Below are 27,019 nucleotides of genomic sequence, written 5' to 3'. Positions count from 1 at the left end.
ATAATCGGTTGCCTCCATTCTCGTCAGCCCGACTCATCGCTTCGTCTGTTTAAGCTTCACGACAATATTTACCGTCATAGTACCTCTCAAGTACCTCTCTTTGTTCTCCCCAAGTAACTTCATGCTGCTGTTCTAAAAGAACTCTATGATGCCCCAACCACAGGCCATCTTGGGGTATCCTGCACATACGACCGTGTGTGGCGCCACTTTTTCTAGCCTGGTGTATGCTCATCTTTTCGACGCTACACTGCTGTGTGTGACCTTTGTCAGCAATGTAAATGGCCCTCAGCCAATGGGCTGCAGGCTTCCTGCAGCCCATTGACATACCCAAAGAGCCGGTCTACCGCATCAGTCTTGACCTCCTTGGTCCATTCCCTATGTCTACTTCAGGGAACAGGTGGGTAGCAGTTATGACCGACCACGGTTCGCAGTATGCCATCACGCGAGCTTTGCCGACCAGTTGCGCCACTGATGCCGCTGATTTCCTACTTCATGACGTTATCCTTCATCATGGTGCCCCTAGGCAATTGCTCACTTACCTAGGCCACTACTTCCTGTCCAACGTCGTCAATGACCTCCTTCGTTCCTGTTCTGTGGAGCACATGCTCACTACTGATAACCACCCGCAGACCAACGGGCTTCACCGTGAGGCTGAACCACACCTTAACTAATATGCTGTCAATGCATGCGTCTGACGCTCATTGTGACTGGGACAGCACTTTACCATACGTCATGTTCGCGTACAACTCGTCTCATCATGACACCGCCGATTTTTTGCCATTGTACCTACTGTTTGGCCACTACCCAGCATTGCCTTTCAACACGCTCCTATCTGCTGTTCTGCAAGATAGCACAGAGTATTCCCGCGATGCTGCCGCGTGAGCTCACCTGGCACATCGGATCGCTCGTGAGCAACTATCCGACTTGCAATTATTTGAAAAGGACCACTGTGATCACAGCCACTGACTTCTCTTCTTTTCTCTGGCATCTCTTGTACTTCTCTGGACTCCATCTCATCGTGTAGGTCCTTCCGGAAAGCTTTTGTAACGTTACACCCGACCTTACAAAGCTTTACAGTAGCTTAGTGGTGTTAACTATGAGGTCGCGCCACTGGACAGTTCTTCACCATCTGCCCTGTAGTAATTTCGTTGACGTCGTGCACATATCCCGGTTGAAACAGTACTTTTCCGCCATCGCCTCCTTGTGTACTTAGTCTGTGCCGCACTGGGAGGTTACAGGTTCCTAGCCAGCTCTTTGAACTAAGAAAGACGACGACCACCGGGAAGCTACGTGTGTTCAGCCATCTTGGCCATCTCTGTGTCTGTTTAGAAATTGTGCTTTACATCTATTTGATCTGCAGAAGGGCAGCGGATTGGGCGAGTTGGTGTTGCATGGTAACAAAGAAATTCAAACAGCGCTAAAACGACAGGACCAGAATGAGGAGGAGACAAACACGGCGCTGATGCCCGTCACAATATAGGCAGTGGAAAATCATTTAGAGAACCAGTCGGATGACAGCTATACTTTTTAATTTTATTTTCACGAAATGCAACTATGCTGTTTCAGCCATTGTGGTTACTTGGATGTGCCAGACTGTGTATGCTCTTCTATGCAGGAAGTCGCGCTTGGCACAAGTGACAGGGCTCACCGTGGACCAGGCGCGCAAGAAAAGTAGAAAGCTTGCCCACAACGCTGCACAAACTCTTCTCTCATCTGCAAGTGAGTAGTCATTTGAAGCATTTGCTAACAAAATCACAGCCTCCTGTATTGTTGTTTCTCACTGACATTCAAAATGTGCTTTTCACGATTAGAAATGTGCTTTTAGCAACATTTTCCACCCTAAATTTGAGGTCTAAAGTCCTGTTTGATATGTAAGACTTACTGCAGAAACAAAATTTCTAGAGACCTTGCTCCTGAAACGGCAGGCATTGTTTGGATGGAATTGAACATTGCTTCCTATTTTGCAAACAAGTAGTGATGAGAACTTTTTAGAAAAATGCTGCAGTGTTACACTGCATTCACATTGTAAGTATTTTAAACACTTTGATCGTGGTGACAGCTGGTCATGATACACAAGTATGGCATTATGCAAACTACAATGCATACTCTATGCTATTCACATCAGTAAGCAATCCGCCTTTTGCGATGCATTGTGGCGCCATCGTGCGGTGGCCACGAGAAACAATTTGGCAGGCGCCACTGCGTGCCGCAATAGCCGCCCAACGCGAGACTCGAGGCCAAACAAGCAGCGTGTGAGACAACACCAAAACAACGTGTACGCGCCGTCATATTTTGTCATCGTCAGCTAGCCATTGAGCCCGCTGGTGAATGCTTTGTACCCGGAGGTTTCTTCAGCGTGACGAACGGCTGGAAGAAGAGCTTCGGCAACGCTTCACAAGCCCCTCCTTGGCCTTAAACCGCTGCACCGGTGGCGTAAAGTGAATAAGTAATAAAACAGTTTGAGTACGTACAAAAACACATGACTCAAATAAGGCATGAGGTGTAGTTCTTAGGGCGAATATCACGTTTCACCACTGCATGTCTTGCTTTATGGTGTGTCATGTGCTAGGCGTACATACATACACAGGCAGTAGGAAGGCCAACAGAATACCAAGTTGCATACATTATTTACCTACATAATGTGTGTGCACATCTACAAAAATGCCAAAAAATGGTCAGAATGGCTAAAACTGGTGATACCCCCTGTTTGTGGAGCACCTGTATTCCTCTTAGAGCGTGCCGTGGTACGAACGTAGCGGCCGATCGTGTCCTTTCTTTTTAAGTGGTGCATGTACACAAACAGCCTCAGTATCGTCATGTAGTAGTGACGGCAAAGAACACAGTAAAGATACTGTGAATTACGAAACTAACTTTTATTGGCCGAACCTGTGCCCACAAAAACAGGTTACACTTGAAGGGACACTAAAGGTTAAGATTTAGTCAACCTGGACTGTTGAAATACCATCCCAAAAACCTTGAAACGCTTGTTTCATGCGAAGAAGAGACTTATATTAAGAGAAAATGCGTTCTGAAGCCTCCGCGTATTTATAGCGCAGTTTGAATCGCCTGCCCTCCAAACGAGGAGTGGTGACGTCATGGTCTCATAGTGATGTTGCGCCGACAGTTAGTAAAACGGCGCCCGCAGACGGCGCTACCGCTTTTCTGTGCAAACACGTGGCCAGAAACAGAGCCAAGACAGAGCCGACAGCAGCGCGAAAACAGAACTATGGTGGCTAGCGGAAGGGAAAGCGCGCGACGATAAGCTGCTTATTTTATGACGCCAACTTTGACGTTCGTTGCAATGGACCACCCTGATAACGACACATTGGCTCGCGATGCTGGGCTCGACTTCAGCGATTTAAGCACCGATGAACGTGACCTACTGCTGAGGGCTCGCGCTGCCGTGTCATTGCATACTACTACGACGGCAACTGTATGTCATGGCTGTACATATTCGCACATTTGTAGCTTTTCCTTCGTGAAAAGCAAATTCTGCACTCGCCTCCCCGTCTTTGACCTGCAGTTGTTCTTGCGCTTCGGAGAATGCAGGCAAGACCGACGGAACAGCGCTACGGGAAAGCATTGCTTTGAAAGGCACTCCACGCGACTTCAATAAGTTGGCGTTGAACTCGTAAGCCTCTGGACGAAATTGCAGCGAGCACACTATGCGATTTTTCGGCTCTTTGCCAACGCTCTGTGGCAGAGGTACGGCACTTAACCACTTCGAACGGAGAAGACTCGTTGGCACACAGTGATAAGTAACGTTAGATTCGCTGCTGCAACGGCCCTTGGCCAAGTTCTGCGGACTGTTCGCACATGGACGTGGCATTCACGCTGCTTATTCCAAGTGCAAGTTTCGCGAGCCAGCAGAAATAGTGCAGCACGACGCAATAATGAAATAACTGAAACTCCAAAGTGCGCGCGGCGCAGAGTCGAGTGAAAACGAAACCTTTCGACCACCCATACTACTGAAGGGTAACGTCAAAATGTTATTTTTTCTTAGAATCGAACAGAAGTAGACAAGTAGCATTTTCTTCCGTCTTATAGCCTAATGAAAGGATCTTTTTAATACAAGTAGTTGAGTAATAGTGACATAAATTATGATGAGGAGTGCCTTCGTCATCGGGCTAGTACCGGAATGTCGCGGGCGGGGGGGGGTCTCAAATCATGTCATGCATTTACCTCAATTTCTCGGTTACTAAAGCTCTGTTCACGATTATATTGGCGCCTTAGACGTTCTAGAGCATTGCTTTATCACTTTAACTTGACTTCATAGTAGCCTTTAGTGTCCCTTTAAAGCACGAAGATAGCGGCAAACACAGTCGGCGATCCGCGAAATCTGATCAGCGAGTGAAGGGCATCAGTTTTTATACATGAACCATCGAACGTTCGAAAGTAATTGCTGGTGCCCGCGTGCCTTCCAGAAAGTTCTACACCATTCACGTCGCGCATACATGCAATCAGATTACACAAGGTTCGGCGATGACAGACAGCGGATAGAACGATTGATAACATTAGAGAAGCTTCCCATACATGTGGGCACATCCCGCGCTGAGAGATAGCATTTGTTTGATGGGGAAGAGTGGTCACCGAAAAACGACCGACAAGTACACGTGTCACTATGATGTCCAGATCTCTGGGCTACAGCGAAGGGACCCCTGAAATATGTCGGTTACACACGCGCCACTCGACTCCAGAAGATGCCGTGCAGGAAAATGAGCCTTAGTACATACTGTACTACATCCCGATTCACTAAACGAACAGAAAAGCCTTCTGCAAGCAAATATTACTTTACTTGGTGACGACAAGAATGACGAAACAACAACCAGCAACGATTGCTGACTAGCACTATCAGGTACTTCCACAGTGCACGCTGTTTACCACGTGAGCTCGGCAGTGCAGGCGAGCTTGGCTCTGACAGATAACTACGCCGACATCACGAGCATTCACTGAGCATTTATAAGGCTGCAAGTGTGCGCGATGTGAAGTTGCGAAATGATGGCATTCTAGCGACGGACACACAGACACGATAAGGGAAAAAGAAAGAACACTTCGCAACCAGGTCACACGAGCTCGGAGACAGTTTGTTTCGCTAGCTCAAACATACATTTGCATCTTCGTCGAGATTATTCGTATGAGTCAGTAATAACAAAAACAGAGAGGTAAACTGCATATGCCAATACATACCTGTCACAAAGTGCAGCCCTAATCCAGGCTTCATGGCACTGACAATTGCGTTTTACTGACGGAAATCGGAAAATCTGCATTGCCCTGCTGGGATGGTGACGGGAGTTGCAGCCGTAAACGAGACACAACATTGGCATCGCGTCAAATTTCGATGGCAATAATGTTTGAAAGGCGTTACATGCGTGTGGCAGCGAGAATGGCAAGGCTGCCAAGTGAGTGAAATAATTTCATTGGAGTTCCGACGAAGATGCGAACTCGTTGCGCATCCGACTAGTTCCATGTCAGGACTGGCAGGTCTAGCCCACCGACCCGGTCACGGGCATGCCGGACAGCCAGGATTTGCTTGTCTAGAGCGGGGCAACTCAAACGCGAGTCCCAGTCCTCCTTGCTGAACGTGGGGTAACTCGACCCGCACTCCCGGAGCATGTGTGCTAGAGTGGAGGTCTTCCCACCGGACGGGCAAGCGTCGTCGAGATGTATGTGGGGGTAAATCGTGTAGAACGGCAAGACACGGATATGTGCCGGTCTGTAACAGTCCAAGAGAAACATTTGGCGCCTTATTCCACTGGTGCAGCACCTCCCACGGCCGTACTCCACTCACTCGGAGGAGAGAGTCGATTCCGGCCGTGCGCTCACGGAATGCCTGCCAAATTGCCTCTGTCGTCGGCCGCCAGGGCGCTGCGCTTGCGCAGTTCGGTGTCGCAACAGGCCGATTGCACTGAACACATTTCAGCCACATTTGTGGGGTATGCATCACACGTGTACAAATGTAAGTGCAGTAGACTTCTGTTAATCTCGATTGAAGGTCCCATGCCGCTGCTCCTGCATTTCTATGGGACCAAGATTTCATTACTTCGATCCTAAAATTGGCCTTCGGCGGATAATTCGAACATTACCAGTCAACCTGCACGTGCCTGATTGTCATATGGTGACCCCAATGGCGACCCCATTACTGGCACTGTCTGTTTCAGCAGAGCTTAAGGGTACAGTGAATGCCTTGATCACATGTCATCTCTCATTGGAAATGCACATTTTTTGCCTGCCCTAAGAAGATTTCTAAGCAATAATGGTAGCTCGCAGTGTTCGAATACAATATTTACCCAATTCTAATGCTCGTTTCATGGTTTTTGCGTGTAAAACCCCAAAATGTTCTCGTTCCCTTTTTTTCTTTTTTTGCTTGCTTGCTTGCTTGCAGAGATGAGGAGGCATCATAGTGACAAAAAGCGACCATATCGTCGGCACTTGGATGGCGAGGTGACTACAAACGAGTCTTGTTACGATGGCTCCTTTAGGCGAGCAGATGGCTCTTTCAGTTTATGTGAGTATTGAGTTGTGCTTTACATGTTCCTTTGAATGCACAAATCTTGGGAAGATTGCACAGGCTGTAATAAACTGATTGCCAAGTTATGCTGTGCCACACCAGTGTGAACACATTGTACCACACGTCGGTTTAGCCAAACGAGATGAAGCATCCTTTTCTCTATCTCTTTATTATTTATAAAGCAAAAATAGATTTTTGTCTTTGCATGAAGCTTCTGGGGTCTCAAAGTTCGAATTCCACTAATGCTTGTATAACAAATGCTTCACAGAAATTACTGAACTTGCAATAACATTTTTTTTTCCAGCCATTTGATTGTCGGCTGTTCTGCTCATGCTGATGTATTATTCTGTTCTTGTCCTTTCACTTTGATTCTAGTTCACTATGCTGAATAATTTTGTCACTGTATTTCATTACATAAAAAATTTGCTCAATTGGAACTTGGTGTTTGTAAGCTCATTTAAATTAATACTACATGAATTGCTGTGAACACTACTCATTGAGCAGTAACTCAAGAATTGATTTGCACTTTGCACTAACAGTTGTTCAAGGTGGCACGATGCATCATCAAGGAACAAAGCTGCTTTTGAAAAGATAACACTCATCTTTAAGGCTCCTTTCGTTTTTCTTCTTGTCTCTGGCTACTTGGCTTATACCGTATTTACTCACATAATGATCGCACTTTTTTGTCAAGAAGATTGATGCGAATTCAGGGGTACGATCATTACGCGGGTTAAATTTCCCGCGCAAAGAAAAAAAAATTTTTTTTTCATCCGCGTTTGCTACGGGATGACAAGTCAACAAATACAGTAAAAGCTCGTTAATTCGCACCTTGTTAATTCGAATTTTCAAATAATTCGAACTAATTGGCACGGTCCGGCCATGCTCCATAGAGCCCCATGTATTGAAAAGCTCGTTAATTCGAATACTAATCCGGTCCGCCACGGATAATTCGAACTGCGCGCCGCCGTAGCCAGCTTGCAGTCTCTGCTGTTAAGCGACAGATGGCGCGACATACACTATCATCATCGCATGTTTTTAGGGGGCAGCACTTGCGTTTATTCGCAAATGCTCTGCCGCATCGTCATGGACAGCAGGATACGCAGTGGGGGGACATGGGATGGACGTCATTCGAAGGTAGAGAGGCAATAAGTAAACTAAAATTTGAACAGAGACTCCCAGCACTGGAGGAAAAAAGGTGGGCAGGAAAAGTGTACAAATATCTGTACATGAAAAGTTTGAACACAAAGTGGACACTCAGAACAAGGAAGCTGAGGAATAGATACCTACAGCCGAGGGAGGGGGTCCAACGTGGTTCTAGTGCGGGAAAGGAGGTGAAGGAGACGGAAAGAAAAATGTGGGAAGAAAGAATGCTCGGAAAGCCAGCGCTATCAATGTATAGGTCACAAAAACAGGAGATTAAGAGAGAGCTCTTATTTGATAACTCGCGGGGCAGCTCACTATTATTCGAAGCTAGGACGGGGGTTTTGAGAACGAAAACATACAGGGCTAAATTTGAAGACGTGGACCTTCGATGCACAGCATGCTGAGCCGAAATGGAGACCACTGAGCATATAGTGCTGAGATGCACAGACCTTCGCCCAACCCTGGCAGAGGGAACAGTGGCAGATATGGAAGGGGCATTAGGTTTTCCCCGGGGAACGAGGGCAAATAGACGAGAAAAGAGTGGCAGTAACGAAGGGGAGGCTAGAGGATTGGTGGAGGAAGTCAAGGGATAGATAATACCATAAATCGGGGAGATAATGTTTCCTCTACTGTTTTAGATAGTTATTTTGGGGGGAGGAGGGGAGTGAAAACTAGGTTAAGGAAAAGAGGATATAAAGAAAGGGAAAAAAAGAATAATAATAAAATAGGAGGGGGAGCAAAAGGCTAGGTGGCGCCAGCCGCCGCCCGTTACGAAGGGTATAGCCGCCATCCATCCATCCATCCATCCATCCAGCGTTCGGTGGCAACCGCGAGACCGGCCATTCTCTCCGTCGCCTATGCGATCAGAACGTCGAAGCCTAAAAGTGCGCCGTTGCTCGCTTTTGTTTTGTACGCGTCCGTCGCAGACTGACACTGCTCGCGTGCCACGATGTCGTCACGTGGAAAGTATCGTGCCAAAACGTTGAAGGATAAATTAGCAATTCTGCGGGAAGTTGATGCAGGGAAACTGAGCAAGAACGAAATCGCAAAGAAGCACGATATACCGAAAAGCACGCTGTCGACATACATCCGGAATAAGAGGACGATTGAGGACTCCTACGAGGCTGAAACTTTCGGCAAGGATCGGAAAAGGCTTCGGACAGCTAAGCACCCGGACCTGGAGGCAGCGTTGCTCACATGGATCAAGGAAAAACGGAGCCAGGATATCCCATTGAGTGGCCCCATCATCGTAGCGAAGGCGGCTGATTTCGCGCAACGTCTGAACGTCTCCGACTTCGCCGCTTTGGACGGATGGTTTCACCGCTTCAGAGACAGGCATGAGCTCGTTTTCCGCAGTGTGTGCGGTGAAGCCAAAGCCGTAAACGCAGAAACCTGCACCGTGTGGCGGAATGGTGCGCTACTAGACCACCTGAACAGGTACGCACCATCCGATATTTTCAATGCCGACGAGACCGCCTTGTTTTTTAAACTCTTACCGGACAAAACGATATGTACAAGGGGGACGTGTGCGCAGGCGGCAAGCGCAGCAAAGAGCGCGTGACGGTGTTGCTCGGAGCGAACATGACTGGAACAGAGAAGCTCCCCTTGTTTGTGATAGGGAAGTCACAGAAACCTCGATGTTTTAAGAACATCCGCACGCTGCCGGCCGACTACGCAGCAAATAAGAAGGCCTGGATGACGGGCGAGCTTTTCAAGCAGTGGCTGAGGAAACTCGACCGAAAATTTGAGCTTGCCAAGAGGCAGATTCTCCTCCTCGTCGACAACTGCTCGGCGCACAAGGTGGAAATGGAATTGAGAGCCATTGAGCTGGTTTTTCTTCCGGCTAACACCACCGCCACTCTTCAGCCTATGGATCAGGGCGTTATAAAGAATTTGAAAAGTTTTTATAGACGTCACATTCTTGAGAAGTTGCTCCTGTGCTCCGATAATGAGAAAAGCTATACCGTGACTGCTCACAGCCCTGCACATGCTTGTGCGTGCCTGGAATCAGGTAACCACAGAAACCATTGCAAATTGTTTCCGCCACTGTGGTTTCGGAGCCCTTAACGCAGACGCTAATGAAGTTGAAGAGGACGTCCACGCTCCGCTTCATGTACGGGAGGTGCTCTGCGGTGCCGTGACCGATGATGAAATCATCGCCCAAGTCATCGGCGAAGACGAAGAACCGGCCGTGGACGATGACGACGCGAATGATGAAGACGATGATGTTGGTGAAACACCGGTACGACCTTCGTTGGCACAGGTGATGGACGGACTGAATCACGCCCGGCTTTTCTTCAGTTTCGAAGAAGGCGAAGACGATGCTTTTCGGCTCATTCGAGCTCTGGAAGATAAAGTGACATCGATCGCTTTCAGAGGAAAAAAGCAAAAAACCATTACGGACTTTTTTTCCAAATAAAAGTACCCAGAGTTGCTGTACTTTTTTTTTGTCATCAGATGTGGCCTTTTCTTAATCACTTTCGTTAGTTCGAATTTCGGTTAATTCAAACTCGTTAAGTGTCCCCGTGAAATTCGCATTAACGAGCTTTTACTGTAGGTAGTGCTTGACACCAAAACAATAATGGCGGCCGGCGGAGCAAGCCGAACGCGCCGAACGCGATTTTTTTTTTTTTGCTTTTCGTGAGTACATTACGTGCATTGAAACAGTTTCTTCCGTATCAGTAATGAATAATATCATTAATATTGGTTTTTGTGGGAATAACGTAGCCATGTCCACTTTGAGGGGACAGAAACTGATGGGTGCGCTTAGCTGCCAGTGACATAGAAACACATGGCGGGCATGCTGCGGAAACTGCGGTATTTGTCTTCAGTACTATCCTAATATTTCCACTAAGGGTGGGCGAATATCTTAGCTGTGTTACAAGCATCAGTGTATGAATAGGGTACACTTCTAACGTATCAGTGTAAACGTGGCTGCTGTCGTTGCTGCTCGTGATTTGTTGCGTGCCCACGAGTGCAGACAAGAAAAATCGAAAGGCGCCTTTTTTGTTGTTGTTCTTGACCAGAACCATTATAAAGCCTACACATAATAAAGGCAAGTTTGGTTGTAGCTTTTTTTTTTGTCATGGAAGTGCGGAAAGCGATGAAAGGAATGAAATGGGGCATCTTTCTAAGAATGTTTGGTGCATGCAGACCGTTTTGTTTGTCTTGAAGAGTCGTTCAGATAGAATTCGACAGATAGTGAGCACGATCATTGTTAGCTAGACTTATCACATGACATATCGCTGCGGCATGTTCGGGGTGCGATCATTATGCAAGTAAATACAGTAGTAGTGTATAATCGTAGGACGGTAAAAGGGAAAGGTAATCATAACTGTCTCTCTTATCAGTGGCACCAAATAATGAATCTGGCATTTGACACCTTGTTTTGGCTTTTTTTGTATACTTGAATTGATTTTCTTATAGTATGGAGCAGCTGTGTGGTTTAATTTATGGTGCCTTATAATAGTCGTCAGTTTCACTTCGTATGAGCAGCTTGCTCTCTAGGAAACTTCCAGGGTGCCTACCAACCAGGAATTCTCAGGGATTTTGAATAGTGTGGAAATACTCAGGGAAAACTCGGGGAATTTGTGCTTCTATCAGGGAAAATTAGTTGTAATTTTATTGAAAGCGAACAAAAGGCACGGTAGTGCTGGCTCGAGTAACAGAAGGATCGTAATGAATTGTATTTTGACGCCATGCCGTTGGCTGGAGGAGTTTCCAGTGTACAGTCAATGACCAACTTTTCGGACGCCCGATAATTCAGACGGCTTCGCTGAACCACCACGTACCCCATAGAGTCAGTGTATAAGAATTTGACGTAATAGTTCTGCGGAAACCCACAAGGTGGAGAGAAGCAAGTAATAAAGAGAAAATCGGACATCCACCCATTCGTAGCAATTGCTACAAAGAAAACCCATACGGGTTCCTTTGTCCTGGTCTGGTGTCCTGGACAAGGACGAATTTTTCTTCAACTGCGAGGCTTTTCTTTCGTGGAACCCATATGGGTTTCCTTTGTAGCAATTGCTACGAACGGTCGGATGTCTGATTTTCCCTCTATTACTTAATTGTCTCCACCTTGTCGGTTTCCGCTGAACTATTACGTCAAACTCTTGCCTTTGCTTCGAGTTGTTGACAAATTCGACTTCACCCGCCATCTGCTAGCTGCCTGGTTAGCTCAGATGGTAGAGCGGCTGCCCTGGAAAGGCGGTGGTCCCAGGTTCAAGTCCCGGACCAGGACGAATTTTTCTTCAACTGCAAGGCTTTTCTTTCATGGAACCCGTATGGGTCTCCTTTGTAGCAATTGCTACGAACAAGTGGATGTCTGATTTTCCCTTTCTTACTAATGTATAAGAATGTCTGAAATTTCAGACGCAAGAACGCTTCGCTGTCTGACTTTCCGGACTTTTTGCCATGGCCACAGGTCCGAAACGGCATTAAAATCAAAGCCACCACTGCCGCTATTTTGATTACCTTGCCTCCTCGAACTGGCGCTCTCGCACGCAGATCCACTGGCAGCCATAGCCACTAGCCACGTGGCAAACGCCAGACAGGTGCTTCGACATTCGCTATTAAGCTTTTTGCCGTTTGGCGCCGTGTTTTTTATTGAAAGAATTCACCGCTGTCAGTAATGGCACCGACACTCTGCCTTTGTGGTCCTCGCTATTGGCTTCGAATTCCTAGTACGTACAGCAGGGCGTGGCGCTTTTGACGGCGCTTGACGTTTCTGCACAGGCGCCAGTAAGAGCGGGCGCGAGAGAGAAAATCTGGGGCTTTTGCTCCTTGAATATATGACTCAGCCTAGGCACTACGGAGGCGGTTTCTTAGCACGCGTTGTATTTGTTTGTCCATGTATTTGTTTGTCCGTATACGTGTCTACCCGCCATCTCTGTCACAGTACAAGTACCAATATGCCTAATAAGTGTACTGGCAAGCCTTATTGGATGTGTCTGTGGCGTTTTGAGCCCTTAAGGGCAGTAAAAGACACACATTCATTTTTTCGAACTGCTCAATTTTTTTGACGTTCTGGCGGCCCATAGGGAGTCGGAAAAATCGGACGTTGACTGCAATTCTGACCAAGAGGATCCTTCAAATGGTCCGTGGGACGAATGCGCGGTGGAGGAAGGACGAGAACATAAAGGACCTATGCATTGAGGAATGAATGGGACAGGAAGCATGTCGCCGCTTGTTTCAAGGAGCTTGAGCTCAAAAAAAGTGTTAGCTGACGCCGAGATGCAGGTGTCCCTAAGCCAAACCAAAATAAACTCTTTAAAGCAGTGAAACGCAACACTGAGGCATTGTGCGTGGGCTGAGAGTATGTCAGTACAGTTGAGGTTGACCCACCAGCTGTTGAGGGAGAATGTCACTTGTGGCATAGTTCCGGCCTCATATCAATGAGCTTACTATCAGTTGATAGAAATAGCCCACGTCCCCTTCAATCATGCCGTCCACATTTGTGGACGTGGCCTATTTTTGCCATTTCTGTGCAGTGGTAGCAAGGAATTGAGCACATACATTAAGCTTAGGGTAAATTTAACACCCTGATAACCTAAATTACTTCCATTTTACTTCTGAGTGATATGTATCATTACAGAGTACTGCTTTGGTGAAGGCACTACCATGTTTTACATGACGTTTGATGTCGAGCATGTTGGTAGCAACCTCAAAATATATATATATATTTTTTCTTTCTTGAAATGCTTGATGCCAATCAATAACCTCTGTATGTAATTAAAAGCAGAGGATTCAACCCTTTTATGAAGAAATGTAGCATGACTGATTTTACAATGTTCAAATATTTAGTTATTCAGTAATTATAATGACTCATCACAAAATGCTCAGAGTCATTCTTTTGCTTTCAGTGGAGTTCAAGCAACACCTATATTTCACGGTTGTATCGACAGTCAGTAATAATTTGTGACTGAAGGGAATATTCGAAAATATTTATTTCTGCATGCATCTCCTTTTTATTTGTATTTGATGATGTTCAGTTCGATTTGCAATGAGTTTTACTATTTTTTCAAAGATATTCGCTGTGCACTTTACTAACCCCTCCCTTCTGATTTCTTCTTGAATAATATAAACACTACTCCTTACTATTAAAACTGGATTAAGTCATTTTGTTTATTTTTTTAGCATGCTTACTAGAGAGTGACAGCATTGGGTAACATGGTGTCAGCCTGTTTTGACATAAAACAAGGTTCTGTGTCACTCGGGGAATTTTTCAAGGACTCTCAGGGAAAACCTGGAAAACTCATGGAATTTGGAAATGTCAACTTGGTAGACACCCTCACTTCTTTGGTGTCTTGTAATGGTTTCCTAGACTTGCATTGGCACTTAGCTTGATTGTTCTGATGGTCATATTCTTCTGTGCATATAACCCGTATGCTGGCACCTGTTATTGTTTAGGATTTGAGGCATATTTAACTAATAGAAAGCAGCTTGTCGAAACCAAATCTAGTGTATCTAGGACGCTCAGCATTGCATCTGGTGTTCCCCAGGAGCGTGTTTCAGGGCCATTATTATTTCTTATATATGTGAATGATTTAGTGCAAGTAAACCGTTTGCGGATGATTGTATCGTGTTTAAAGAAGTAACCTGCCATGAAGATCATAAGCTATTACAGCGAACTCTCAGCCACATTGAATGTTCGTGCTAACAGTCCTATTAAGTTTAACGCGGAAAAACTAGCGTGTTTACTTACACTATCCATGGCTCTAACAATAAAACAGTAGCGCAATATAAGTATTTAGGGATTACTCTTTCTAACGATATGGGGGTGCACATCTCGGCAATTTGCGCAACAGCCTTTCGGAAACTGTTCTTTAAAAAGGAAGCTTGCAGAGGCAACAGGGAATGTTGAACTTCAAGCATGCAATGCCATTATCAGATCTAACTTGGACTATGCATCCATTGTATGGGATCCGCACACTAGAACAGATATACAGTGCTTAGAACGACTGCAAAGGAAATCAATCAGATTTATATTTAATAAATATAAAAGGATAGCTTCTCCAACTAAACTCACCATTGCGCATAACATCCCCACATTAGCTGTACATAGAAAAATCAGTGGACTAACATGCTTGCGTAATATTTTGTCTGGAAAAATAAATATATCTGTACCTTCATATTCAAAGTCCATTACAAGCAACACGTAGCACTCACAAACACTCCCTACAACCAATTTATGCCAAAACAGAGGCATTTAAACCTGAATTTGCTTGTGAGGCTGATAGCTTTGACGAAGCCCTTGAACTGCATTTGTTGTGTTAAATATAGACCCAGCGGAACTGTTGTATTATTTGTGGTGTGAGTACTGTTGTAAATTATTTATGTGCTGTTCTTCTTTTTTATTGTGTGTGCATCTTAAATATCGTCCTAGTGAAACTGATGTATTATTTTGTCGTGTGAATATTGTTGAAAATTATTTATGTGCTCTTCTCCTTTCCCATTTTATTGTAGTTGCGCTCGTGCTTGAGCCACATTGGCCTGCTGTAAAATAAATAAGAAAAACATTGTAGTCAAGTTGGCCATTTCTCAATTTGTGCATGGAGACATAATGTGTACTTTTAATTTGAACAAGCCAGATTTTTATGTAAAAGTTTTGGGTCATGCTTGTTCACAGACAAGCCTTGCCACTTTTCCGAGCCTGTTTTGAAAGTTGACCTGAGCACCCACGCTACATTTTTCAATTCCAGCGTCAAAGCAGCGAGAACGACAGCGAACCTTCTCCACTGCTTCAAGTGGCAGTTCCAAGGCCGCCTCTCCTGTGCCTTCGCCTGCACCATCGCAGGGCGATTTGTCCCAGCTTTTGCCGGGTAATGTTCAACCTATGATTTGCCTTAGTTGCTCAGTGAATGGTGTTCTTTTAAACTTGGTTCTTCTAAACTTCGAAAAGCCTGAGTAATTTTTTGATCCCACGTCTTGGTGTTAGCTTCAAACAGAGGCGTTGGTTGTTGTATATCCACCATTCTGGAGCCAAAGCATCCCAGCGCTGGGGGCCGCCGACGATGTAGTTAGGAGGACTCCCCCACCTAAAACGGCACTGCTGAAGGTCACTGCAGTAGAAGCACCAGACACTTATCACTCCTCGAACTGCGTGCGAATAGGCACGTTCCACAAACAGCGACAGGCGGTGCGGTGGTGCCCTTCAGGTTAGGAGCGAGTCGCTTGCAAGATACCATGCGCTGATTGCCACGGAGTGTATATTGGTGAAACAGGGAAGTTCTCCAGGTGCCTCAAGGACCATAAACGTGACATACGAAATAAGTCACACGACGAACACCATTGCCGAGCATGCGCAGGAACATAGTCACAAAATTGACTGGGACAGTGCCACTGTTGTTGCCAAAGAAAGGAATGTGTCATCCTGGCAGCTGCTAGAATCACTAATTATTCAATCGACACCAGCTATGATGAACCGGGCACCAGGGACTGATAGCTACCCAACACTTTCAGTTGTCATACCAGTCCTTTAATGCTTGCTCACACACCTGAGCAACGCTATGACTAAACAGTTTGCAACATCTGTATTTTCTGCTAATCTCACCATGTGCCTGAAAACAAGATTTCCTGACTGGAAACTTGATAAAGCAGCAAGCTTGGCAATATTCTTGGACCCTCATTTCAAGTTTGTAGTATACCAAGATGGTACAAAAATGGGCAGCCGGCTCTGAAACTTAGTAGTTGAAGGTGCACAAGAGAATTCTGATGCAGAAAAGAGCACACAGGTATCCCATGTGTTTATGGAACAGGAAAAGATGCAATCCACCTCAGCATTGTGAAAGAATTTTGACACCCTTTTAAGCCAGCAATAGCATTCACAGCCACATACAGAAGTAGAAAGGTGCTTGCATGATGTGGCTCTGCACCGAAAGGAAGACCTGTGTTACTGGTGGCACAAGCAAGGTGCAAGAGCTTGCCCTTTGCTGGCTCATCTTGCAAGGCAATACCTGGCCATATCTGCCACACGCGTGTCCAGTGAGCGCCTGTTCTCAGCGTCCAGTGCAGTCATTACTAGCAGGAGAGCATGCCTACTACATGTTGAGCAGCTCACTTTCCTCCATGACAACATTCAGTGATTCAACTTGCAGCAATCCATTCTCTTGAACAGCTGCGTTGGACTGTTATTTTTTCTAGGAACAACTATGTGGGAGTACACGAGTTATGCAATAAATTTGTTTTTGTTTTTCGTGTTTTGCAGTGCATTTCTTGGTAATTTCACTTGGAAGTACTAAAACAAAAAATTTTTCAATTCACTTCGCACCCAGAATTTTGCTATTTGCACAGTACTAGATAAAATGTAATAATTATTTTTCTACATATATTTAAAAGTTGGCACAACCTATCTTTAACCTCAAAATAGATTTGAAACAACCGGAGTCCATACTGCGATCGTGTTTCATTTTTGTCAGTGGTTGTGCCATGTCCCACCGACAACCACAACATCCAAGCTATGCTCAAGCCAATTACATAGGGCAAAAAGAATGAAAATTGAGGCCAGTCATCAGAAAATATGACCCCAGCAAGGCGCTGCGTGTATATATTCTATATGAATTCTATACGAATTCTAAATGAGCACCTACCAGAAAAGTGAGGAAAGTATTCTCAATAACTGTTTGTCGCATTGGTAAACAGGCACAATCAGTGCTCACCCTTCGAAGATTGAGCGTATTGTAATCTAAGCAGGTGCAGACAGTTTTTTAGCACTTATGGCTTGCATCAAGTGAGTGACTCATAATTGATGGGCTCTCCACCCCACTGTGATCATGTATTTTCCAGGTGGAGGTGCAGCACAAAGCCGGTCTATCCTTCAAGAGGTCTTGCGGAAACGCAGAGGCGAAAATGCCTTTGACATCAACAATATTGTGATTCCCTACAGCATCGCCTCAGCTACACGAGTAGAAAGGCTGCCTTACAAGGAGATCCTCACACCAAAGTCAGTCCCCCCACATACTCTCCTGAGATAATGCAGTGGCAATAAGTAATGATATTGACCCTGCACTCACGAAGAGTCGAAGTATTGCATGATAAATTTTAAATCCACCTCGCTGTTACTTGTTGTGCATCAGCCATAATGCTATGCCCTTTCCTTTTCATGTAAGAATTGTCTCTTTTGCATTGTCTTTGTCAGTGCTAGTGCTTAATGTTCCCTTTTTCTACATACAGTAGAACCTCGTTGGTACGATTCTGTTTAGTACGATTTTCCAGCACCGACATTTGCAATTGATAACTCCCCCCCCCCCAAAAAAAAAGAAAAAGAGAGAGAGAGAAATGACCTAATACAGTTGCTCTTTTCTTTTACCTGTTAATATGTTCCCATAAAACACGATCTTCTGGTGCCATAGTTCATTACATTGATGAACCATGATCATTTCCGGCCACTAGATTCCATGCCAACAAAAAAGGTGCCAGTTGCGTGCAATGGAGAATAGCAGCCACTCGCCACAACAATATTGGCAGCTTTCTTGCAGTACTTTCCTACTTAGTTCACATGAAAATGCTAAAATGCTAGCACGCATTTAGTTTCCTCTTCTGGTCCCAGCAAATTGTGCAGGTTTCATTCAAAGCTATCGCTGCCGACCCTGTTGCGATAATCATCTTCACTTGTCTGACAACTCTGTGTATGGCAGCGCAGGTGGCATAGTGTCGTTGGAAGTGTATGACCTGCTCTTAAACGGGTCCTGAACCACCCCTCGAGCGTGGTGGTGGGGGAACGCTGTATGCGGATAGCATACGCTGCTGTGAATATCTCAGCCAAGTTTTGCAGTTATGTGCAGCACGTGGTGCTCACAAGCCTGATTTTAACACACCCCCGAATCAAATGCGTGTCCATTTTCTTAGTGTCCAAAGTATAAAATTAATGTAAAAATAACATTAAAGGTCCTAGACAAAGTATAAATCTAATACAGGCTCTAATTTATATAAAGGCGGCTGGTTTCCTAAAGTCAGCTTTGCTGCACGGTTTTTCAAGTCAACTTCATCGTAATACAGCTGTGTTATCTAGTAAAACATAAGAACATTATGGAGGGGGTTTTGGTTTCGTATCCATTTATGTGACGCAGCCGATTCTCAGCACAATTTTAAAAAATGGCGCAAGTTAGAATCGGGTAAAGCATAATCACGCATTGTGAGCCAGTGTTATTACTTAAAAATCTTACTAGGGCATGCCGTAAATAGGCATTTTTGGCTGGGGATGACTTGTTCAATGCATTCACTGTCCACAAAGTTACGCTGATACATGCTGCCACTAAAGGAGTTGCTTTTGGGGTCTCCATAGGGGTCAGGTACGTGCACACCGACTGGTCAAGTTCGAATGATCTGGCAAAGACCAATTTTAGGATAGAACCAACAAAAGTTTGAGCCCATAGAGAAGGATAGGAGCTTGCTGGGACTCTTTTGGGGTCAAATTAACCATAAAATCGAATTAGCCGGAGTCGAATTAAGGAGAGACTACTGTGTTCTGAATCGGCTTTCATGATAGGCAATGTGCAAAAGTCCATAAGCAGACTTTCCCACAAAACTAACTTTCCCGAGCCTAGATGGCCCTGTTCGTGCTAGTAGAACTGTTAACTCTGAGAAAGGTTTTGAAACATTGGGTGTTAAGGGAAATGGACGGTGGCAAGAATGACGTCTCTGACTCTCATGTCGACACTCCTATTACAATTCTAGCCCAAGGTGCACCATTTTTTGTTGCTTTCAAAGAAGGGTTGTGGAGAAGAGCACTTGCAATTTTTACATATCGTCTATTAAGGCCTGAAAGTGGCACGATGTCACCATCCTATGCAATTACTTGTTCTGCCACCACTTTGTGATAACAGTGACACTGGCTCTGATGGTAGGCTGTGGCCAACAAGGTTCCGATTTCATGTTTAATCATAATAAGGAGGCAATTTTTTTATTACTCTTTGGGAAAAAAAAATAGGGGTGCGCATTAGAATTGGGTATACCAATACGGTAACCTTTCATCATGAGCTGCAATTGTTGCTTCAAAATCTGCCGAAGTTGAGTTGGAAATCTGCGTTATCATTGGGAGATAAGGTGCCTTCGATGCATTCACTGCAAAAAAAAAGGCTGCAGCCATTGGAGTCGCAATTGGAGCCAGGTGCCTGTGTGGCAGGAAGTTTCACGAGATGCGGACGCGCACATCAAGCTGGTGGGAATTGCTCAGGCGACCTGGACCCAAGGCACGCTGCATTGTTTTCTTGTTGTGTAGTGTTTTGAGACAGCGACAGGAAACCCAAATAAAATCGAGTTGGTGGGCCACGTCAGAGTACAATGCTGCCAAAGCGAAATGTGATGCCACTTGCAGCAGTGAACGACGATGCATTTGGGTTATTGCTTATTTAAAGTGTGCAATACCCTTCCAATGGCATTATGCCATGTGTATTGTGAAACAGATAGGTAAAGGCACTTATTGCAATGGGGTTAGTGGCAATAGTTGTGAATGTGACATGTGACAACTTCAACGAGACTTGTTGGTACTAGAAGAGGAAACTGTGCATGTGCACTCATATTCATGTAACATGGGCGGGCAAGTTTTGCAGGGAAGCTGCTGTAGCAGGCATCTACTCCTCTCTATCGCACGTGCCTTGCTCCTTTATCTTGTTCACATGAAATCTAGTGGCCGAAAAATTATCATATGATCACAATTTGGCGATGTTCTGAATATCAGTGCTGAAAGATAGCATTTTTTAAGAATGTATTAACAAGTAAAAAAAATAAGCATAATAGTGTTGCATCATTGTTCATGTTCTTGTCTGTGAGTGTTGGCACAGGGAAATGATAATACGAAACGGAAGCACATCAACGAAGTTCTACTGTATTGGCACAAGCCAGGACTTGGAGTTGGGATAAAAAAAGAAATTTGTGGTGAAATAATCAATGTTTCTGTAGTACAAACTGCTGTCATGCACTACTAACAGTCTTGCAAATGTGGGCTTGGTAATTGTGTGATTACAGTTTTTTCTGCCATGTACTGCTGCCAAATGCTAATTTTGTGAAACAGAATTCATGAAAAATCTTGTTTGGTTTCAGGTGGCGTGCATTAACAGAAGAGGAGCTCAGTGGAGTGCTCCAAGACGGTGGCGACGACTTGAAAGATGAAGTAAGGCACCCATGCCTAACTTGCTCTTCTCAGCCTGTGGCATTACACTGTAATCGGATGTCTGCCATCACATAAAGCAAAGGCACTGGCAAGGGCATGGGGGACACTATTGGCTTTGTCTAAAGCAGCTTGCTGTGATGGCATTGCAAACTGTTTTCATTAGTTTCATGGTGTCTGTGTGTTGCTTCTGAACTAATCTACTATGCATGGATAAATGGTAAACAAGAAACGCCGTCATGACAAAAGTATGTAAAGGACAGAATCATCACTACAGCAAGCATTGGGGCCAAAGAGCAGCTTGTATGCATACAGCAGGTGCTGTCAGTGATTGTACAGGATCACTCTTGAGCCCCATTGTTCCCTGCATTCTCAAGTTGTAGCTGACTGTGCCATCAATGTCCCAACAAGCTCTTTGATCCCGACGCATGAAACCTGCCTTGCAGTGCACTTGTATCACAGAGATTGAGCAGCAGTGTCTGCAGCAAAAGAAAAGGGGAGCATTCACTAGGTAGAATTGCACGAGAGGACAGGAAATGGCGGCAATGGCTGAGGAGCGATCCCCCCCCCCCCCTTCTTTTTTGGATTGCTGCTTCGGTGGGCCACATTCCTCCTCTTTCTACCCTTTCTACTCGAGTGTGATGAACTACAGCCGGCATTGCCAGCATTGCAGCACACAACATCGAATTCCAAAAGTTCTGTGAACAATGCATTGCATCCATTGCTTGGCCAGTTCTGTGCACTGTGCAAGCACAGACATGCCGATGGCCAAGCAGTGGTCATCAATGCAGCCCATAATTGCTCATTCTGTAGAATTGGGCAACTGAGCCATGGTTGCTATTACAGTGTGGCTGTTCATACCATCAGTCACAGTGCTCCCTTGCGAAAAAGATGTGCAACTTCTTCGTTGCAGTCAGGCTGACCAGGGACTTCTAAGCTTTCCTTCCTCCTGTCAATGTGTGCTTGGCAGCTTGGATATATCCTGTCACAAAAAAGCGAAGGTCACTTGGCCATTGTTGGCAGTAGCCAGATGACCTTTAGATCTTTGTGATTGGCTGTACACGGGCGTGCATTACGGACCTCTTGTGTGCCGACTGATGTGCCCACTCCCAGGTGGAGGATGTGACTGACGAGGCGTTTGAGGCTCGGCACCAGGTGTGTGAGGAGGAGGAGAAGCAGCGCTTTGCTGGCCTCCTGTCCAAGGCTGTGCTGAGTGGCAGCCAGGTGCAGCCAGCACCGGGGGGCCCCCAAGCGCCACACCACCAGGGCAGCAATGCGACACCCTGCCACCGGCAGCTGTACGACTCCGTGGAGTGCTCCATGTCACCACCGCCCGCTGGCTTGTCCTGCTGGGCCCCGTGCGAGGTGGACCCTTACGAGCCACGTACTTTCCCATTGGCCGATGAGGAGTACGAAGGAATGGTGGCAGAGTCGCCACATTTGCTGCCTTCACCGGCTGCATCTCCACCACCTGCCGACAGGGATGGTTCTCCACCACCTCTAGAGGCTGCACCTCTTGAGCCTCCAGAGCCACAGCCAAATCCAGAGCCAGTAGTTAAGCCAGACCCTGGTGACTTGACCTTTGACCCTGACGCTTATTTGGTACCTAAGGAAGTGGTGCATCCTGAACCTCCAATTTCACCGGTTGAGTGCTCGAGTGTTGCGTCAGTGCCGAATGACGATCCAGAGTGGACATCCGAGACGAGAGAGAATTTGGTTCTCAAGCTGACCAAGAGATAATAGACCAAAGCGGCTTTTCTCATTTCCTGAGGGCATCAAAGGGGGGGCTGTGTGTGGCCCAAGCTCTTTCCCTCTCGCACTGCAGTGTGATGGGATATCAGCAAAGTGCAAACAATTGCTGGACGTGTGTGTGTGCGTGCATGTGGGACTCTACAATGCACGGGGTCTGTGTGTGTGCGCGTGTGCCGAGATGAAATGTGCAGTCCACACTTGTGGCTGTCAGTTGAAGCCGAGTGACGTCGGTGACCTGCCACAAAAGCTTTTTTTTTTGCTTGTTGTTCTTTTTTCTCTTTCGGTCTCTCCGTTTTGTTGTAACTTGTACCTTTTCCTGTAGAGTGTGCGCGCATGTGTATATTCTTGTACATATATAATATATATATGCAGTCATGATGCTGTACCATAGACTTCATTGCCTGATTAGACACACAAGACTTTTGCTTGCCTTTGGTCCAATTTCTAGCCTCAGTTAGGAAAAACAAAAGATGAGTGCGTGTATGTGACAGAATCTGATGAGCTGTACAAAACTGGTTTTATGCACCAAGCGTTGCCTAGGAGTGTATGGTCATTTGTAAATCAGTAAATTGATTGTAGTTGCACAGAAGTCATCATTTGGGCTAACCTTGTAAGTAATGCAATATTTTGCTATGTTGGCATAGCGATAACCTTTTTCCCACTTTGTTCTGTATCGATAGTTTGTAAAATTGTGGCTTTGAAGACGGACGCCTGTGTTACCATTTCAGCTAAATCTTTCTCAAAACATTTGTACATATGCTTGAAAGTCACATAATATTCAGAGGTCCAAGGTAAATGGCACTCAGTGATTCATGTTATGCAGTGACCTTTCTTTCATCTAAACTATTCTGCAATATTAGGTGCAAGTTTTGCAAAGAGAATGGCAGGGAAGTTCACATCAATTGTTGTGGCACTGTAAACCAATATTGTTTTTGAGGTGTTTACATTAAGAAATCTTGTGTATTGTATCCGACTTAGTGGCTCTGCAGTAAATTTTTTTATTTGTGGGAAAGCCTTTATGGCCAGATTTGTTCACTGCTATGCTAGTCACGTGTGGTGAAAGATGCTAGCTATCATTTCCTTTACACCTTGACACTGTTGCATGCTTTATTTAAGGCTGTAGGTCATGTACTGAATTAGAATTTGGCGTTTAATATTTAAAGTAATGTAAATGTGCCTTGTTATTTTAGCTGAAGAGCTTATCAGAATCGAGTGATCTTCAATTAGGCTACGACCCACTGAAGACCATTGGCATCCTCACGAATCAATTTGTGTTCCGTATTTAAATGCAATAAGTGTGGAACTGATATGGAATTTAAATTACCTTATGGGTAATATGGAAAATATATGAGTAATTGTCAGAATGTTTGGAACCCTGTCAGTAAGGAAGCCTAAATGAAAGCATGATGGCGTGCTGTCAGTAAGGAAGCCTAAATGAAAGCATGATGGCGTGCTTTCCCAATCCTTGTCCGAAAAATTTTAATTTGACTTCTCTTGTGCATTTCTAATATGCCCCTCAGGTAGTTAAACAGCAAAAGTTGTGTCAAGGTAAAACACATGTACATAGAGTAATAGGCATCCAGGAGAAAGAGGAGCTAAGTGTTAGGGTTATGTACATTACTGTTTCTCATCGATTACAGATTTTTCCTCATTATGACTATTCCCTCACTCCCTTTTTTTTTCCTTTCTTTTTCTGTTCTTCCACAGTGGAGAGCGTACAGTTATTGGCTGATATTCAGCAGGGACGTTTCTAAGAGTTTTTCTAAATTGGTCAATGGAAAAAAAGTTTGAGCCACATTTTACAATGTCATAGTTGGTTAAATTCTTGCCTGGCCCTTGTTTTCTTTTTTAAGAGCTGTATCCTTCATCAAAGACTGCCGTTTGCAATCCAATCCTCTTTGAAAAAGGTCATGCCTTGTGGTTTTGTGAAGAACAATGCTGTTGGCCTGATGATTACAGTTGTAGTTAAGCAAGTCTCGTGTGCTGTTCATTTGGCAAGTAAAAAACAAGAGCAAATGGATGAAATGAGTTGTGTGTTGTTTGGCACGTAAAGACTGAGAAAATGTTGGGTTTGAATATCAGTACCACTGTTTTCCTAATAGGTAGAGATTTCCCCCGGTCTGGTGTTTGGCTTCTTATTGTGGTCCTCACCTTGAAAGGGGGTGCCATAGAGATTAAGAAAAAGAATTCTGGTCTCATGCGGAAATATCCCAACAGGTGAATCTCCTTCCCAAGCATTGAGGTCCCACGAAAATGGCCGAACAGCATGTGCCTAATTTAATGGTAGATACCATGACTAGATTTGTGTAGTTTTCCGTTTGTTTTGGTTCTTCTACAGGAGGCATAGTGGTCTGTATAAACTCTCTCAGGCAACACACTCCTAGAGAGCTGGATGCCCGGCTGTGGGGCTGCTTGTAAACGTCTTGCCAACTGGTACCTGTTTTACAGCTCAGCCATACGTCCAAACCACCTTTTTTAAGGCAAGATCTTCTTAGTTGACTTCAGATGGATTTAACATATCTGGGATCTGGGTATTTTGTATTCACTTCCAGAAAAAAAAAATGCAGTAGATCCAATGAGTTGGATGTATATACAGTGAAGTTTTGTTCGAGTGCATAAAGAGTTGGGGAAACAGGAGTATTTGCACGCACACACTCAACCGCACAAAAGCGCGGGTGTACGCAAATTATACCGAGCCTTTTGTTAAGCAGATTTGGTGACCACTAGCGAGTACGACAGATGCCTTGTTTACAGAGGCAGCATGTGCAAACGTATGTAGCAATTCTATCCACAAGAAGCATTTACTTGCTCATTACCATGCAGCGGCGGATGCAAGCTATCTGGTTCCTTTCTTTCCTCTGCACGGCTGGCGCTGCGGATGCGCAGAGGGGAGCACCATCTGCTGCAAGGAACCCAGCGGTGCACGTGCTTCATTGCGATGTGTTGGCCCATCCGGCGACAGAAAAGCCATGCAGCTCCCACGGTCACGAAGCCCAGCGAGGTTCACAAAGAGCATGTATAGCATACCTGATTGGCTCAAGGAGGCTAGGTGACAATTCGTCACTGCCCAATTTCAAACGAGGTGCCACTAAATCATCATTGCTGTAATAACAGAGCTCCCCTTTGCATTTCTGTATGACAACACAAAGGGGAGTGTCTTGCTAATTGATTCCCGAGCTGGGCAATAACATGCCGGGGCAAATGTGCACCGCAGGTCGAGGCATATGTGCGCTGAAAAAATTCACCAACGATTACAATGCTCCCTAATGCAAGATTTTAGCGCAGCTCTATAAGTGTTTTCGTTTAGCTATATAATGGCTGGTGCGAACAGTCCATCTCGTGGGGCACATTGCAAACGAAGCAAAGTGTGGCACGACTGCCTCGCTAATCGAGAGATCGCGAGAGGCAGCGCATGGGTGACACATGGGCATGATCCACAGCAGTCGTCGCAGACAGACCTCCACTCATACAGTTCTTTGTTTCCATTATGGTATCGGTGGCATCATCGGTGAACAGACAACGTGCGCTACCCTGGCTCAATCTCTTAGCCATCAGCGCCCATATTGCGTGGCACTACACTTTTCTTCTCGCACTTTGGCTATACCCTCCTCCTCTGCTTTCTTACTCGCGCTCTCTTCGCTATCACCATCTTTCATCAGCCGCTGCGCTCCGCATTTGCTCTTTCGCCCTTTGCTGTGCTTGTTTGCTCAGTTACGCCGAGGACACTGACGCAGAAATGGGCGCCTAAGAGCTGCGCTCTCCAAGAAGCCCAGAAACAGTCCAGCCTGCAGTGGAATGGCAAGAGATACACACCCAACGAGACCCACAGGGAGTGTCCACTTTCCCGAAGCATTTAGATTCGAAGAAGGTGGATGGATTAACTGGTCAGCAATCCAGATAGTTGATTAGAGCATTTGTGGAAAAAATGCAGGGAAGAGATGAGTTGTTTGTTGTTTTGCACGTAAAGGCTGAGCAAATGAAGCATTCCATTTGTGTTGTAGCTGAAATTAACATTGGCCTTAAACATCTGACTAGGCACCCATAGGGTTCAATGTTATAATTGATCCAAATTAATGAAACAAACTTGGCCAAACTTGAATTAACCAAGTTTTTCCTGAAATGAGTAAGAAAAGTGATTTCTTTTTAATTTTGACACAGAGTGGCTCTTCTTCAAGCGTGCACTCTAAAACTGTCACGTGAAAACATCTAGGCACCATGTTCATATCCCTAGCCTTATTTTGATGAGGCTGCACATTGCACTCATGCACGAACCAGATAACTCAACACCGCCTTGGTAGGGGCGGTGGTGGTTGCTTTCATTACATATCTTATGAGACAGATGGCTGGATTAGTGGCAAATACAATGCAGCTGTAGCCTTTGCGTGTCGCTACATTACAATTGTAGATCTTGAAGCACAGAAAAATTTCTTTCTCAATTTTATGAACTTCCCGATTTAACGAAATAATTTTAGCCACCATCGCTTCATTAAATTGACTTTCAACCGTATTTA

At 45.2% G+C, this 27,019-nt stretch overlaps 1 protein-coding gene across 1 annotated transcript in view; it reads left to right on the top strand.

The window, feature by feature from the left end:
* The window catches only part of LOC126532261 (KAT8 regulatory NSL complex subunit 1-like), a 151,971-nt gene extending 127,438 nt beyond the window's left edge, over positions 1 to 24,533 (top strand). The window contains exons 4-9 of the mRNA XM_055071540.2: positions 1,616 to 1,719; positions 6,383 to 6,505; positions 15,352 to 15,471; positions 17,435 to 17,591; positions 20,690 to 20,759; positions 21,870 to 24,533. Of these exons, the coding sequence (XP_054927515.2) occupies positions 1,616 to 1,719; positions 6,383 to 6,505; positions 15,352 to 15,471; positions 17,435 to 17,591; positions 20,690 to 20,759; positions 21,870 to 22,496 (1,201 nt within the window). The 3' untranslated portion in view covers positions 22,497 to 24,533. The remainder of the gene's footprint in view (positions 1 to 1,615; positions 1,720 to 6,382; positions 6,506 to 15,351; positions 15,472 to 17,434; positions 17,592 to 20,689; positions 20,760 to 21,869) is intronic.
* Positions 24,534 to 27,019: the final 2,486 nt, after the last annotated feature.

Source organism: Dermacentor andersoni, chromosome 5, assembly GCF_023375885.2.
Source record: "Dermacentor andersoni chromosome 5, qqDerAnde1_hic_scaffold, whole genome shotgun sequence".
NCBI classification, from domain to species: Eukaryota; Metazoa; Arthropoda; class Arachnida; order Ixodida; family Ixodidae; genus Dermacentor; species Dermacentor andersoni.
Note: the sequence above shows the minus strand (reverse complement) of the source record. Positions and strands in the feature narration are given on the sequence as shown.